Here is a 14,543-nt window from a genome sequence, read left to right as displayed (position 1 = left end):
TGTTATTGCTGAATAAGCAGAATGCAATTTTGATCAGGTCAGAAGGAATTTATTGCTATAGCTGTAGGACAGAAGCCAGCACAGCAGTGATAGACTCTACTGATGTGAACTCTGCCCAAATGAGTCAGTTACAAAGTTTATATACCTCTGTGTTACACAGCTTTCTTCATCAAACTGCCGTTGAATAGTAAAGTTAGTTAAATTTGAAGTGGGAGGTTCATCAAGCAAAAAAGCCATGAATTCACCTTGTTGAGGTGTGAGCACATCAAGGTAAGTTCCATTCAGGGCACAATGTATGACACAACCCAGTTTACATAAGGCTCTTTTCCCAGAAGGTTAACTGGGGTGGTAGGACTTCTTAAAAGAAAAGCATTGTATCCAGAAATGAGGCGGATGTTACAAAGAGCTCGTTACCAGATGATATATGGGTTGTCCTGAAACCAACAGCATTTACTAGTTTTGAAGATAAGGGAACTGCAGGAAAATCGGAGGCACATAAAGTGTATGGAGAAACAATCTTGCTGTTAATAAGGCAAGATAAATAAACACCAGTCTGACCTAAAGAAAGTAAAGGAGCAATGAGGTTTGTGTCCTTGGGGCTGTCCTAATCACATTTCTGAGGCTGTGGCGTGAAGGAAGAATTTGGTGGAAAGTTAGGGTGACTGAATGCTGCTGGACTTAAAAGACTTCCAATTAGGTCTGTAATGACATTTGGACTTCCAGTGTCCTTGTTGTCCATACAGACAACCCTCAGCTGAAGCTCCAGGAGAGATTTCAAAAAGTTCCTTACCTTTCTGAGTGGCATCAAGGGGCTTTCGGCAGGGATCAGTCTGCAGTCCTCTCAGGTGGAGCAAGTCACAGCACCAAATTCTGCTACAGAATAACTGGAATACAATTTTGAGCAGGTTGGAACAGCAGCAGTTTAGTGCCATAGGAGAGCCTGACCAACCTAGTGGCCTTCTGTGATGGAGTGAGTACATCAGTGGACAAGGGAAGAGCCACAGATGTCATCTATCTGGACTTCTGTAAGGCCTTTGACATGGTCCTACACAACACTCCGCTCTCTAAATTGGAGATGGATTTGATGGGTGAACTGTTCAGTGGGTGAGGAATTGGTTGGATGGTCACAGCCAGGGGGTAGTGGTCAACGGCTCTAGGTCCAGACGGAGATCAGTGACAAGTGGTGTCTGTCAGGGGTCTGTATTGGGAGCAGTGCTGTTTAATATCTTCGTCAATGACAGACAGTGGGATCGAGTGCCCCCTCAGTGAGTTTGCAGACGACTCCAAGCTGAGTGGTGCGGTTGCCACACCTGAGGGATGGGATGCCATCCAGAGAGACGTGGACAAGCTTGAGAAGTGGGACCATGTGAACCTCATGAGGTTCAACAAGGCCAAGTGCAAGGTCCTGCACTTGGGTCAGGGCAATCCCCGATATCAACACAGGCTGGGGCATGAGAGGATTGAGAGCAGCCCTGGGGAGAAGGACTTGGGGTACTGATGAGTGAAAAGCAAGAAACGAGTGGGCAATGTGCACTCACAGCCCAGAAGGCCCAACAGCATCCTGGGCTGCATCAAAAGCAGTGTGGCCCGCAGGTCGAGGGAGGTGATTCTGCTCCCCTACTGTGCTCTGGCGAGACCCACCTGCAGTGCTGCGTCCAGCTCTGGGGTCCTCAGCACAAGAAAGACATGGACTTGCTGAAGTGGGTCCAGAGGAGGGACACAGAAATGATCAGAGGATTGGAGCACCTCTTCTCTGAAGAAAGGCTGAGAGGGTTGGGGTTGTTCAGCCTGGAGAGGAGAAGGGTCTGAGAAGATCTCACTGTGGCCTTTCAGTACTTAAAGGGGGCCTATAAGAAAGATGCAGGCAATCTTTTTAGCAGGGCCTGCTACAATAGAACAAGGAGTAATGGCTTTAAACTAAAAGAGGGCAGATTTAGACTAGATCTAAGGAAGAAATTTTTTACCGTGAGGGTGGTGAAACACTGGAACAGGCTGCCCAGAGAGGTGTTAGAAGCCCCATCCCTGGAAACATTCAAGTCCAGGTTGGACGGGGCTCTGAGCAACCTGCTCTAGATACAGATGTCATTACTCGCTGCAGGGGGGTTGGACTAGATGGCCTTTGAAGGTCCCTTCCAGCCCAAACCATTCTATGAATCTATGAGAACACGGAGCAGCAGAGAGACAAGACTCTGCTGATAGGAACGCTGCCTGAGTGAGGCAGTTACAGAGTTTATATACCGCTAGGTTACACAGTTCGTTCTTCAGCAAACTGTTGGATAAGCAGGATGCGGTAAGTAACAGCAGCGATCGAAATTCTTCAAATAAGGAGGCTCTAGACAGATTAGGAAGCCCTAGGCAGGGAATGCTGCAGTCCTTTGGTAATTAAATCACCCAGACGAGACCTTTGGCTGCAAATATTTCGTAACAAGTGAGGCCTGCAAAAGCCTATGAGGTGTTACTATGTAACTTCCACGCTGTCCTCTTTAAAAGATAGCTGGTTGACCAGTGCTCAGCAGGAGGAAATTACAAGGGAGATGCGACCTACCATTAGCTAAGGAGAGCGGTCAATGGGGGCGAATCCAGCCCTCGGCTAGGAAGACAAGTGGTCACGCCCTAGGACTGAACAGCACTCAGCTGACTCCAGCAGGGGAGGTGGCTTAAGATCATCTCCACAGGTGATGCCAGGAGGGACAGTCCTGGCCGCACACTCCAGGTGATAACCTGACTATGTAAGTGTGAGTGGCGGCACAGAACGTGGCCTGGTCAGTAAAACAATTGCAGAACTGTACTTTTAGATTGCTCTGATAATTTTTTTTCCCATTCATTGATGCCCATTCCCCTTTCATACAAGGTGTTCCTGCTGACAGTGAAAGGAACAATTCAGAGACAAAGGACTTACAGGTTAAAATCGCAGCGCAGTGCCAACTGGTGCATCACTAAGGGCTTAGTTGTACGTACAGATACATTATCCATGAGATCTGCAAGGAAAGCTGCAGTCTCAGCTAGCGAATTGGAGTCTAATTAAAAAACAGAGAAAAAATTCTAGCAATGAACAGGCAAGAGGGAAGACTGTGCTTGCCTCTTGCTGTATTTGTAGAGGACCACACACATCATAGGGGCTTACTACTAGACCAGAGAGGCATATTGTATTACAAGATGTGGAAAGCATAAAGAATTCTATTTTGATTTCCAATGAAGTACTAAAATTTAAAGTTGATCTAAAATGTTTAAGGTGGCTTTTTATTTTGCCCCTGTATATTTGAAATTGCTGGACTAGGTTAAAAGATACAAAGCTTCACATCCAGGAAGCTTAGTGTATTTACAGTGAACCTTCTCCCAAACACAGCTGATCTAGAAGGCATTACCCAGCCTCCTTGAATTACCCTGTGTAGTGCACAGAAGAATTCAAACAGATGACCAAAACTACAAATAATAAAAAATAACCTTTATTCCCATTAAAAATAGACATGTATTATACACAACTGAATAAAACTGACAACAGTGACTGGAAACCTAGTATCACAGCAGGAAGCGAGGGAGCTTCTATGGAATGTTTGGGGAGACTGACTGGTAGCGTACAGCTGCTGTGGCGCGTATGTCATTCTTTTTGCTGAGTAACGCTGAAAAGCTGAGACATTATTATGCAAAACAGAGAGAAGGCAGACCACCGGCAAATTGTGACCCAGAGAACAAGGCAAAGACCATTTCTTCTCAATAGCTGTAGAACAGACTTGTGTTAGAGGTAAGACTACAAGAATAGCAGCATTAGACGACAGAAGGTGAAAGAAGAATAAAGGAAATAATAATTTAAAAAAAGATAATGAAATACACCAGCCATCAGAAAAAAGAAACATGGGAAAGAGAAAAAGTTCTAGCAATCCACATGCTACTAGAATACGGAGGCATAATGTATTAGAAGATGCAGAAAGCGTAAGGCACTTATCAGTCCTGAGGCCAAAAAGATTCTGATGGGACCTGCAAAAAAATGCCACTGCCTGTTCTTCATGTCAGAATATATGACTTTGCCAGATTCTTGCTGACAATGATCAGGAACTCTTGTATTAGGAGAAAAAGAAGTAGCAGCTCAGGTGATACCTTCTGCTTTCCAAAGGATGAAGGGGAGATAATAAAAGACTTTTGTCTTTTTTTCCAATTAGCACATTCCTTAGAATCATTATTAACAAGAAAATTTCAGGGTATCCAACTTCAGGAAGAATTTTTAAAAGTTATTATTTTTTAGGGGAATATCTTGGTAGCAGGGAAATAGCTTACTGCAGTTCAAACTGGCATGACTAGCTGGAAGGATATTAAACTTGCAAGTCAGGGAAAAAGACTTGCAAAAAAGAAAAAAGAAAAAAAAAGGAAAAAGACAGGGAAAGGATCATACAACCTTTCCACGCCTAATGCAAAGGATGGAAATTGGGTATATGAGCATACATCATGGAATAAAAGAACATATAAGAGTGGCAGGGAAAAGAATACAGCTGTTTGCATCCTTTCCAGCCCAAAATCCATCAGGCAGAGACAAGCAAGATGGCCCTAAAATGTCTGTACACTGAACATGACAATGTTGGCATGCAAGGAGCTTGGAAAATGGAATGTTAGACTTGGGGTTACTAGTAAAGTCTGTGAAATCAGGTATTACGGGACTGCCTAAAGCAGAGGAGAACAGTAGTCATGACTAGAATACAGAATTAAAGGAAATAAATAAGGCTGCTCGTAAAAGAGGACATGTGGCAGCCCAGCTTCAAATGTTTGTGAGGTGGTCAATTAAAGACATAACAAAAAAAATTTGCTCAAGACAAAATTAATAGTAAAAAATGACAGCAAAGAGGCCTTTGAGAGACAGTATTGAGAGTCTGTTATGAAATGGAGATCAAATTTAGACATGGATTGTATTAATTAAGATTATGGGAGAAGCACAGTGGAGGAATTGTACAGCTGTGTTCTCAGACTGAAAAGTCTCAAATATTCTTAAACTTATAGATTATAAAAGCTGTGCTGGACTAAGTACTTAGAGGAGTTGCTTCTGAAGGTGGACAGCTGGACTCAAGCAGCATCTTCTAGTCTTACATTTTTATGCTTATAAAAACACTCATTAAAAGCAGGCGTATCTGATCACATTTTCTTTGTATGTTTTGTATGAAAGACATCCACTGTTGTTTCATGACAAGGTCGCAAGTCAAAGTCACAGTATCCAATGCTGAAACGACCCTGCAGAAATTAACAGAATTGACACTGTGAACATAGAACGAGCTCTTCTACAGTATAAGTTAATTAAAGAGACCAAAGCATTCTTACCTGTGGTTTCTTAAAATAATCAAGACCCCTTCCAATCTTAATCATCCATCCATTGTTGAATCTGTTTTAAAAATTCACAAATGTGAAAACCATGAGTACGTTGAATAAAAAAAATAGTTATATCCACATGACGCACAAGCTCCTTGTTTCAATCACAGTTATTTCCTAGTGTCGCTGATACCTGTATGACCCATGGAAGACACTGTTCTGTGCAAAGAGACATCTACTATTAGGTTCACAGTTTGAACACGTGAAACTACGGAGGGCTGATTTTACTGAGTGAGGGCCACTGCCTTCCACTTTGATAACCACAGCTTCGTTTTGTTAACCACAGCTGTAATTAGAAATTGTTTCAAAAGTTAGGGTTAAGTAGTTTGACTTCAAATAACTGGCATTCGCTGATTGTTTGTATCACCCACCTAATTTCTCGATCATGTATTGAAGATGAAAATGCAATATTCAGTGTTACTCCATAATTCCTCAATGATTGTTGTATTTCTTCCAAGCCACTTATCTGTTGACTCCTTCCACTGCCCTGTTAAAAGTAAAAAACATGTGGCACGGTGGGTTTTTTTTACCATATATTCTACTACAGATTTGCAGTTTCAAAGACAGGATAAAAAGCAGGCAGATTACAGGTATACTTGCTAAGGGATGTGGATGAAGAGCTCACTCTCAGTCTCCTGAAACTAGATACGTGTTACTATTTGAGCCAAAATAAATGCAGTGATAGTTTGAGAGGTTTTAGCTCATCAAAGCCTCTAAAATGACAACTATATACAGCTGTTTGAAGAGGAAAAAACATACCTCAGCAGACGTTTTGGTTTTGATGACATCTTCCACCACAAAGCTTTCACAAAAATATCTTTTCCATTTAAGATTCTGCTTACCAATAATTTTTTAGTTATCAAGACACTCTGAACTTATGAAATTACTTATGTTCAAGTACCGTATTTTTATTTCACTCTTCATCTGTATTTTCTGCTGAAGGTGTCAGAGCCTCAGTCTAACAAGTACTGTTAAGCAAAAATAAAACTATATTTCAAAATAAGTATGTGTGTCTATATATATATATATTTGCATGTGGTATCACCTGATTACAAGGAAACAGAACACAAAATCTAGACACTTACTTCATCATGGGAAGTGAGGAGGTGGATTGTTTTCACTTTGCACGGCCCCTTAACTAGCATCTCGCAGAATCGTAGGAAGTTATACAACTGTAAAAGTTTTATCTAATTTAGTAACTTACTTTTTTTTTTTTTTTTTTTTTTTTAGTAGTTACATCTGTGTCAGTTACACCGAGTATCTACTTGCCTGATGAACATGCCTAATGTACGGGTCCTCCACCCAAACTTCAGAAACAATCTCAGTAAGGTACTCTTGGAAAAGCTTTTCATAACCGAAACCTGTTGCATTTTCCTCTATCCTGATTTGCTTATGGTATTTGCCATCTGAAAACAAACAGGACATCAGTCCTATGTTAACCACCTCGCCCATAAAATGTTCACAAAACAGGTATTTAAATGCGAACGGGCACATTGCAGCTCCATACCTTGTTTCTCTTTTTCAAGGTGTTTTTTAATGTCTTCAGCTCTGGTCATGTACTCGGATATTTTCTCCCGGTAACGGTGCTTTTTTGCCTCATCTTTCGTGGCTGTGAATCAGAAGCACGCGGGCCAGTTCTCCCCCAGGCGGGGGAAGCGCGGGGAGCCGAGCCCTGCCTGTTCCCGCCGTCCCGGGGACAGACCGCCGCCTTTCCTCTCCCTCCCCGTGAGGCGACGGGGGAGCGGGACCGGCCCTCGGTGGCAACCACGGCTCCTGTCACCTCAAAACCTCCCACCGCCGGCGGCCCCCCAGAACCAGCCGCCGGAGTACACGGCCGCCAAACCGCCCCTCGCCCGGCCGCCGCCGTGCCGCCCGGTACCTTTCACCACCTGCAGCAGGAGGTCGATGCCCTCTTGGTAACACACCAACGACTCCTGGAACCGAGACGCCAGATCCAGCTCCACCGCCCTCTTCACCGTCTCCGCCCCGGCCCGCTCCAGCGCGGCGGTGCCATTGCCCCCCGCCCGCGACATGGGCGCCGCGGCGGGGACGGGGACCGGCACGGGGCGCGGCGCATACGCGCCGCTTCGCCCGCCACCGGGGAATAGAAACCGAAGCAGAGGGGGAGAAGGGGGAGGAGGGAAGGAGGGAGGGAGGGAGGGAGGGGGGAAGGAGGGAAGGAGGGCCTGTCCCTCACCGTCGTCCTTCCGTCAGCCGCGGAACTGAAGTACCGCGGCGGTGGTGCCCGGCCGGAAGGCTGCGCACCGACATGGCGGCGGCAGCGGCGGGGGGCCGAGGTTGTCTGGGACACGCAGCCGCTTGGAAGGTGGTGGCCCGGGTTGGGGTTCGGTTCGGGCGCGACGCGGCATTGGCGCCGCGCCTCTGGCTGTGGGGGCGCTCCGCCTGTGGCGGCGGGGGGAGCCTCCCCCGTGAAGCGGCGGGGAGCGGCCCTGCCGGCGCCTTGCAGCCGCCGCGGAGAGGGGGAAGGAGGGAGGGGAGCGGTCATGGGTGGTGCGAGGGGACAAGCTTTAGGCTGCTGCCAGCTTCGGCCCCCTCCTCAGGGCGCCACCGCCGCGGGGCCCGGTTGGTGCCTCCCCTGGGAGGAGAGCGCGGCCGTTGTGAAGGCCGAGGAGCCTGTGGGCGGCCGGTGGCAGCCCGGTGTTCTTCAGGCACCGAGGGGTATGATAAACAGAGGCTGTGTGCTCGCCCGGTCGGAGCTGGAGTGGCTGTGCAATCTTCTTTGCGAGTATGAAGAGCTGCAAGGAAAGTCCCGACCAGTTACATCCTGCTGTCTTTGCAGATGCTGGGGAAGAGGATGGAGGGGATGGTGTCTGCAGCGTGGGTTCGTTGTCTCTTTACCAGGTCGAGAATTCCAGACTGGGTATGTGCTTCAGTAGTTAAGAAACAGAAAAAATGGGTATTAGCCTGCTTAATTCTGTGCTATCTGTGGTATGACAGATTTCTATGGTCTGCAGGATGAGCAGGTTCATGGTGTGCTGGGTGAAGAACTGGCTGAAGGGCAGGGCTCAAAGGGTTGTAGTGAACGGAGCTACACTTGGTTGGCGACTGGTCCCCAGTGGTGTTCCTCAGGGCTCAGTCCCAGGGCCAGCTCTGTTCAGTATCTTTATCAATGATCTGGATGCAGGAGCTGAATGCACTGTTAGCAAGTTTGCTGATGATACCAAATGGGGAGGTGCTGTCGGCTCTCTCAAGGGACAAGAGGCCTTGCAGAGGGATCTAGATAGATTGGAGCATTGGGCAATCATCAGTGGCGTGAAATTTAACAAGAACAAATGGTAGATTCTGCACCTAGGATGGAGTAACAGCAGGCACAAGCATAAATGGGGAGAGGCGGTTGGACTAGATGGTTGTGGTAGGTCCCTTTCGACTGAAATATTCTGTTCAAAAAATAACTAAACCAAAGTGATGGGAAGTTTGACTTAACGTTTTACGCTTTTAGCTTATCTTTTTGCAAGATACCATCTAGTGTCAGTTGACACTTTTCCTTAAAATCATTCTTAAAGCCATGGAAAAACTTACCATCTGGAGCCTAAGCAGAGGTTCTTCAATGAGATGCATGTGAGTTAAGTACTGTGCTGGTATAGAGTGTTATCCATGTATTTCTATGCAGTTGTACAGCCAAACTCAAAGAGTTAATGTATTCATCAGCAAACCATTATAAAAATATGTTTGACTTAATGTTATAAAAGCTAAATTTGAGGTCACTTGTTGGTGCTTTGACCTTCTGAAAAGAAAGGTAGTTAAACATGTAGGAATTTTTACGAAGGTGTAAGTATGTTTTACAGAGTTATTTTGTTAAATACAACAATAATTCAGTTATTTAGGGAAAAACCCCTCTCTTTTTGTGAAATTCTTATTCTAGGTATTTCAGCCACGGCCTGGAGATCATGAAAAGTATGGAGGTGACCCTGAGCAGCCCCACAAAATCCACGTTATTACTAGGATAAAAAGTGTAATTGGTCGCCCATATTGGGAAAAGAAGATAATACATGATCTTGGACTGGATAAAGTATGATTGTTGTTCTTTATACTTACTGTGTACATCAGAAATGGGCATAGGGTAGAATTAAGGTGGTGGGTTTTTTTAAGGACCTCAGTTTTGCAGTCACAAAACTTAGATTGCTTTACAGCTGCTATAAATGTAATTGAGCAATTGATGTTGTGATTGAGACCTGAGAGAAACATTAATGGCAAGTGCCCTTTTAGTGGAAATTCAGATTATCACTGTGTGGTATTGCTCTACGTGCCTAAGGAGAACTTTACCTTGAGAATTCTGCTAAAATAATAAAAATAGATTTGTAAATACTTTGAATTCCGTTTTCTCTGTGGGTCATATTATTCAGATATTGCAGGTAGGCAAATAACACTTGTTTATTAATGAAAAGGCTTCTAAATCTTAGGCTCTAGCGTTTGTGTCAAAGATGCGTTTATCCAGATTTTTACGCCAATGGCACATTGTGCAAAGATTCATCGAGTCAGTGTTATATTACAGAGAATGGGCTTTATCAATTTAAGATCTAACTGAAGCAAGCAGTCTTACCCCTAAATTTCTGTATTTACATTTACAATATTTTTAACAGTTGGCAGAAATTTGTATATATTGATAATGTAGTGGGAATAAAGCTGAATTTGTCACTTTAGTGGAATGGAGTTTGAGCGAATTTTGATTTCATATTTTTGTGTACGTTCTTGATGCATGACATTTCTCTAAATCTTATATTTGCAAATGTGGTTTGTATCTATACTGATGGTGTGAAAAGTTCAGTGAACCGAGATTGAGGGTTTGGCAACGCGTTTGTAAAACCTGTTCTATCCTTTATATAGGCGCATCAGCCAAGACTGCACAAAAATATCCCGTCTGTGAATTCCAAACTGAAAATTGTTAAACATCTGATAAGGTTTGTTAACTATTTGTTTAATTTGAAACAATTAATGTAACTCTCTTGTAGTCACGGGACTTCACTAAGCAAACTCTTTTGCCTGTAGAATACAGCCACTGAAACTACCTTACGGGTTGCCAACAGAAGAGGAAATGTCGGACACCTTTCTTACAAGCAAGGGAGAGCTTGTCATTAGACGGCATCTGAAACCTGTGGAGCAGAAAGAAATTAAGTCATAAGGTGTGCTGGTTGGCTTTATATTTTATAAAATAAATAATTTAAATCCTGATTTAAGAGTTTGTGTATGAAATGTAAGCTTAATTCTTACCCTGTCTGGTATGAATGGCAGAGGTGACGCTGCTTAAAGGAGGATTACATGTGTATAAGTACAAAATTCGATGTTGTTGATGTTTGCCTGAGATATTAAATGAATGATAGGCTTTCTGTCCTCATGTTTTAATTTTGTGGCTAGATTACTGCAGTTTATGGCTAGCTATTAGAGAACTTTATTTATGAAGTCAGATAAGCAGAGAAGTAAGTAGAATAGATCTAACTCATAATGGTGAGGACATTTCCCAGCTAACAGTAAAGGTTTACAGTGATGGTATGTGACTTCACCTGTACTACACAAAGGAAGGAACTGGAATTGAAAAGCCCTCTGTTTCCCAGTTACACAAGAATCAACTGGCTATCCACCAAGAGTATCATTTGACTGAGGCAGGCGTTTGGGTGACTTACCTTTTGTCATCCATACATCACACCTGTTCCTTAGCAAACTGGCCTCCTCTGTAGCTTAGAAAGTACCTGAACTCCCCATTTGGGAATAACAGGAGGAGTAATTCACATCTTGGTAGGCTGTATAATTTGTCTTTCAGGAAACATGCGATCTCACTTCATAGGTATTTCTTGATCCTAAATGTTTAATAATAATAGCTAAAGAGCTGCAGTCTACGTGAAAGTTGATTCTTTTCCTGTTCTAAAATTGCAGACTTCAGAAATCTGATGACCCTGAAGCATACCTCTTTGATGCAAGTTAGTAATTATGGGCTGCAAGCTTATAACGTAACACCTTTTACCGAAGGATCTTGACTAGTACTGCATGTGTGTTTTTTATCTACAGTTTTAAGAATTGTGGCCAAAGTTAGGGAGCCGCTGCTGTATCAAATGATAAAGGAGTTTTCATTCCAGCGAGCATAAATTCCATCGTTTAATACACTGTGAGCCTCTCCTACGGTAGATACGCTGTAGCAGAGTTAATCTTAATGACTGTATGTTGTGAGAAGATCAGAGGGATACAGTCACTGAAAATGAATGTTTGTCTTTTCTGCGTGCTTGCAGAGAAGAGTAAACACCAGTAGGAGTTCAAAGGAATAGACATAGCAGTAGACATGTAAAAGCTGGAGACACTGTGTGCAGAAAGAAAAGGACAGGCTGTGGTAGTGGCCTTGAAGAGTGTGATGGCTCCTATGGGCTGAAGGCAGAAATGCGAAACTGAGTTGAAAAAACCTCAGTTTCTCAACACGCAGAGAATACTGCTGTCAGTCTGAAAGGTATAGAATAGCAAGGAAAAAGTGACACATGGAAATGAATGTTGCTTTTCTTCCCTCCCTCGCTCCTTCATTCCAGTATTTGCATAGCATCCTGTGCTGCAGTGTGTTACAACTGCAGTTTCTGTGGCGTTGACCACGTTCCCACAGGGAAGTACTTCACAAAGCTGAAATTTCAGCCCTTTTGAAGGACGTGTAGTGCATCCAAGGTACCAGGCATGCTTAAAAGAGGTGGCACAAGTACTAGGGTCCAGAAAATCAGGCAACTGGGTCTTGTTGCTGAAGGACAGCAAATATATAAGTCTTGTACCAGGCTTGGTGGCCCAGACCACCAAAGCCAAGATCGCTCAGCCTTACCAAGCACGTTCAGGATTTGTGTCCGTGGCGCTGCAGCCTGGTGAATCTCCAACAGAGGGAGTGCTGCAAGTTCTGTTATACACAGTGTATGTATGAATATGGATCTTCTATTTGTTACACTATGCAGATGCTACAACCTTTTAAAAGTACTGCAATGTAAACTTGTGTTAATGAACAAGCTTGCTTGGTACTGTGCACAACTTAAAAAGCATGTGATAAACTACCTAAGTTAGAGCAGAGCTAGTACCTGCCTCTCAAGTACAGAGATGGAAAAATGCTTTCCTCTTATTTCTGGGTAAGATTTAGCTACAGGAGATGTTTACAGCTGTCTTTAATTGGCAGTTTTAATGAAAAAGGAAATTGTAATCTCTTAAAATCTTTACTATATGTGCAAGTTCGGCTGTTTCTAACTGTGACTCCAAGGTCACAACCGTCATTCAATCAGTCAGCTATCCCAAACCTTCTCTGTATAAGCATACATTCTTTAAAGATTTGCTCTCGGATCTAAAACCTGAACCAACAGGGTGCACGAACACAATGTGTGTCCCCATCCTTTCATTAATGGAGCATTGTAAATGCTTCATGTAAATCTTCATGAAGCACAGATAAGAGTCGCTGCCTTTTTATGCAGGGAGCAAACAGGCTGACTTAAGGTGATAGCAAAATTCAGGTTGGAAGGTACCTCACAGGTCTCTAGTCCAACCTCCTCCTGCTCAGTGCAGGGCCAGCGCTGAGGTCAGATTGGGTTGCTGAGGACTTTGTCCAGCTCGGTCTTGAGACCCCCTAAGGACAGGGGCAACTCAGTGTCTTTAGGCAGCCTGCTCTGCTGCCTGGCCGTCCTCATGGGGAAAGGTTATATGCAGGCTACAGTCCTGTATCCAGTCTGAACCTCTCTTGTTGCAGTTTATGCTTGTTGTCACTTCTCTTCCCACCTCGCACTACCTGAAGGAGCCAGCCTGGCTCCATCTCCTCAATTATCCCTCACAGGTAGGTACTGTGGGGCTGCTGTTAGGTCCGTCTGAAGCTCTCCCTTCTCATGGGACAAGGACTCCAGTCCAAACATCTTGGTGACTCTCTGCTGACCTCGCTCTACTTAATTGGTCTTTCCTGTGTCAGGGGCCCCAAAACTGGACACTACTCTAGATGTGGTCTAACAAGTGCTTGGTAGAGGCATGTAATCCCTTCCCTTGGTCAAGCTGTGCTGCTGTTCATACAGCCCAGGGTGCCCTTAGCTGCCTTTGCTGCTTGGGCACGCAGCTGGCTCATGTTGAGCTTGCTCCTTGGGTAGGAACCATTTGCCATGTCTACCTGCTGTAGCATTTTAAGTGTATTCAAATATTTGGTGCGATATGTGGTAGCAATGTAGAAATACACTGTTTTAAGAATAAATTTCTATTTATATTGCTCTGGTGCAGGTTCACTTACTGTTTCAGATTTGGTAATTAATACTGTAGCGTGAGTAGATCAATACAATTATAATAATAGCATCAGGATATTTTTAACCACAGGTACAAAATGCTAGCTATAAAAAATGCACTGTATTTAAAACAACCAACCAACCAACCCCCCTGTGCTCTTTGTTTCTTTAGGCCCTAGTGATATGCTTGAGGGGTGTTTTTTAACCCCTCTAAACCATTTACTTTTCTCTTCTGTGTCTTGAAATGGCTGATGAATGAAACCAACAACTCTGAAGCTAAGGCTCCCCAAAAGCTTTACTGTGTGATTGATTAAAAGGACCTGTGTATTGTGCATGAACATGCATCAGATTTTATAAACTACATGCCGTTTTAAAAGCATGATGGAGCATGCATATTCTTACTCCAGACCCTGCACTGAAGCTAATATATGGCTTCAACAGAAGTATTCATTACAGCAGCTTGAGTTTTGCAGATTGTTTGCAACTGTAAAGGCTAAAATGAAGTAGTATCAAGGGCAAAAAAAAAAAAAGGTAAGGGTAGCTTAATATTTTCCCTCCTGTCACAAGAAACAGCCACTTTGGGGTCACACCGCCAAAGTTAAGAGCAATTACTCTGAAAGGATATAATACACTGCGATATAATTTTCTGGTAGATTAAACATGTGCAATATTTATATATTCCAAAATTGCAAATTGTTAACAACCACTTTTGTACTGCTGTTAGACACATGTGTTGACAGATAAAATCTAAGGCAGATAAAATCTTGTTAAGGAGTGTTATAACTCTCTTGCAGCATTAGTCTGCTGCTTGAAAAACGGCAAGCACAGATGGAAATGCTGCTTGCATCTTCTTGTGAAGTGAGATAAAAACAAATGGCAAAAGATAGGTTGCACTTTGTATTATTAGTGGTGTTATCTTTTCGAGTAGGTTTTTTTTTAGCCTTAGCTGAAAAACGAGCCATTGAATGCCTG

At 43.6% G+C, this 14,543-nt stretch overlaps 2 protein-coding genes across 2 annotated transcripts; one reads left to right on the top strand and one right to left on the bottom strand.

Moving 5' to 3' along the window:
- Window positions 1-3,424: 3,424 nt before the first annotated feature.
- Window positions 3,425-7,382, bottom strand: MITD1 (microtubule interacting and trafficking domain containing 1). Its single transcript, XM_086482183.1, has 7 exons — window positions 7,229-7,382; window positions 6,857-6,958; window positions 6,619-6,755; window positions 6,435-6,521; window positions 5,721-5,836; window positions 5,302-5,362; window positions 3,425-5,214 (listed from the first exon to the last, which is right to left on the bottom strand). Exons 1-7 carry the CDS (start codon window positions 7,380-7,382, stop codon window positions 5,119-5,121), a joined length of 753 nt encoding a protein of 250 aa, XP_086338309.1. The 3' UTR covers window positions 3,425-5,118.
- Window positions 7,383-7,618: 236 nt separating this feature from the next.
- MRPL30 (mitochondrial ribosomal protein L30) lies at window positions 7,619-10,539 on the top strand. The gene is made up of 5 exons (XM_086481892.1): window positions 7,619-7,675; window positions 8,150-8,230; window positions 9,233-9,379; window positions 10,195-10,268; window positions 10,357-10,539. The coding sequence occupies exons 1-5, from the start codon at window positions 7,619-7,621 to the stop codon at window positions 10,487-10,489; spliced, it is 492 nt and encodes a 163-aa protein (XP_086338018.1). The 3' UTR covers window positions 10,490-10,539.
- The last annotated feature ends 4,004 nt before the right edge of the window (window positions 10,540-14,543 follow it).

The sequence above is a fragment of the Leptosomus discolor genome, chromosome 1 (assembly GCF_034619465.1).
Source record: "Leptosomus discolor isolate bLepDis1 chromosome 1, bLepDis1.hap2, whole genome shotgun sequence".
Taxonomy (NCBI): Eukaryota; Metazoa; Chordata; class Aves; order Leptosomiformes; family Leptosomidae; genus Leptosomus; species Leptosomus discolor.
The sequence above is the reverse complement of the archived record's forward strand: the minus strand, read 5'-3'. Positions and strand labels throughout refer to the sequence as shown.

Bases quoted from the DNA above. Each gene is read 5' to 3' on its own strand.
- MITD1 (XM_086482183.1), bottom strand. From the start codon at position 7,382: ATGTCGCGGGCGGGGGGCAATGGCACCGCCGCGCTGGAGCGGGCCGGG. The intron at 6,522-6,618 runs GCAAGTAGATAC...AAACTTTTACAG, and splicing joins ACATTAGGCATGTTCATCAG to TTGTATAACTTCCTACGATT. The intron at 5,837-6,434 runs GTAAGTGTCTAG...TACTTTTAACAG, and splicing joins TCCTCACTTCCCATGATGAA to GGCAGTGGAAGGAGTCAACA.
- MRPL30 (XM_086481892.1), top strand. From the start codon at position 7,619: ATGGCGGCGGCAGCGGCGGGGGGCCGAGGTTGTCTGGGACACGCAGCC. The intron at 7,676-8,149 runs GTGGTGGCCCGG...CTGTCTTTGCAG, and splicing joins GACACGCAGCCGCTTGGAAG to ATGCTGGGGAAGAGGATGGA. The intron at 8,231-9,232 runs GTATGTGCTTCA...TTCTTATTCTAG, and splicing joins GGTCGAGAATTCCAGACTGG to GTATTTCAGCCACGGCCTGG.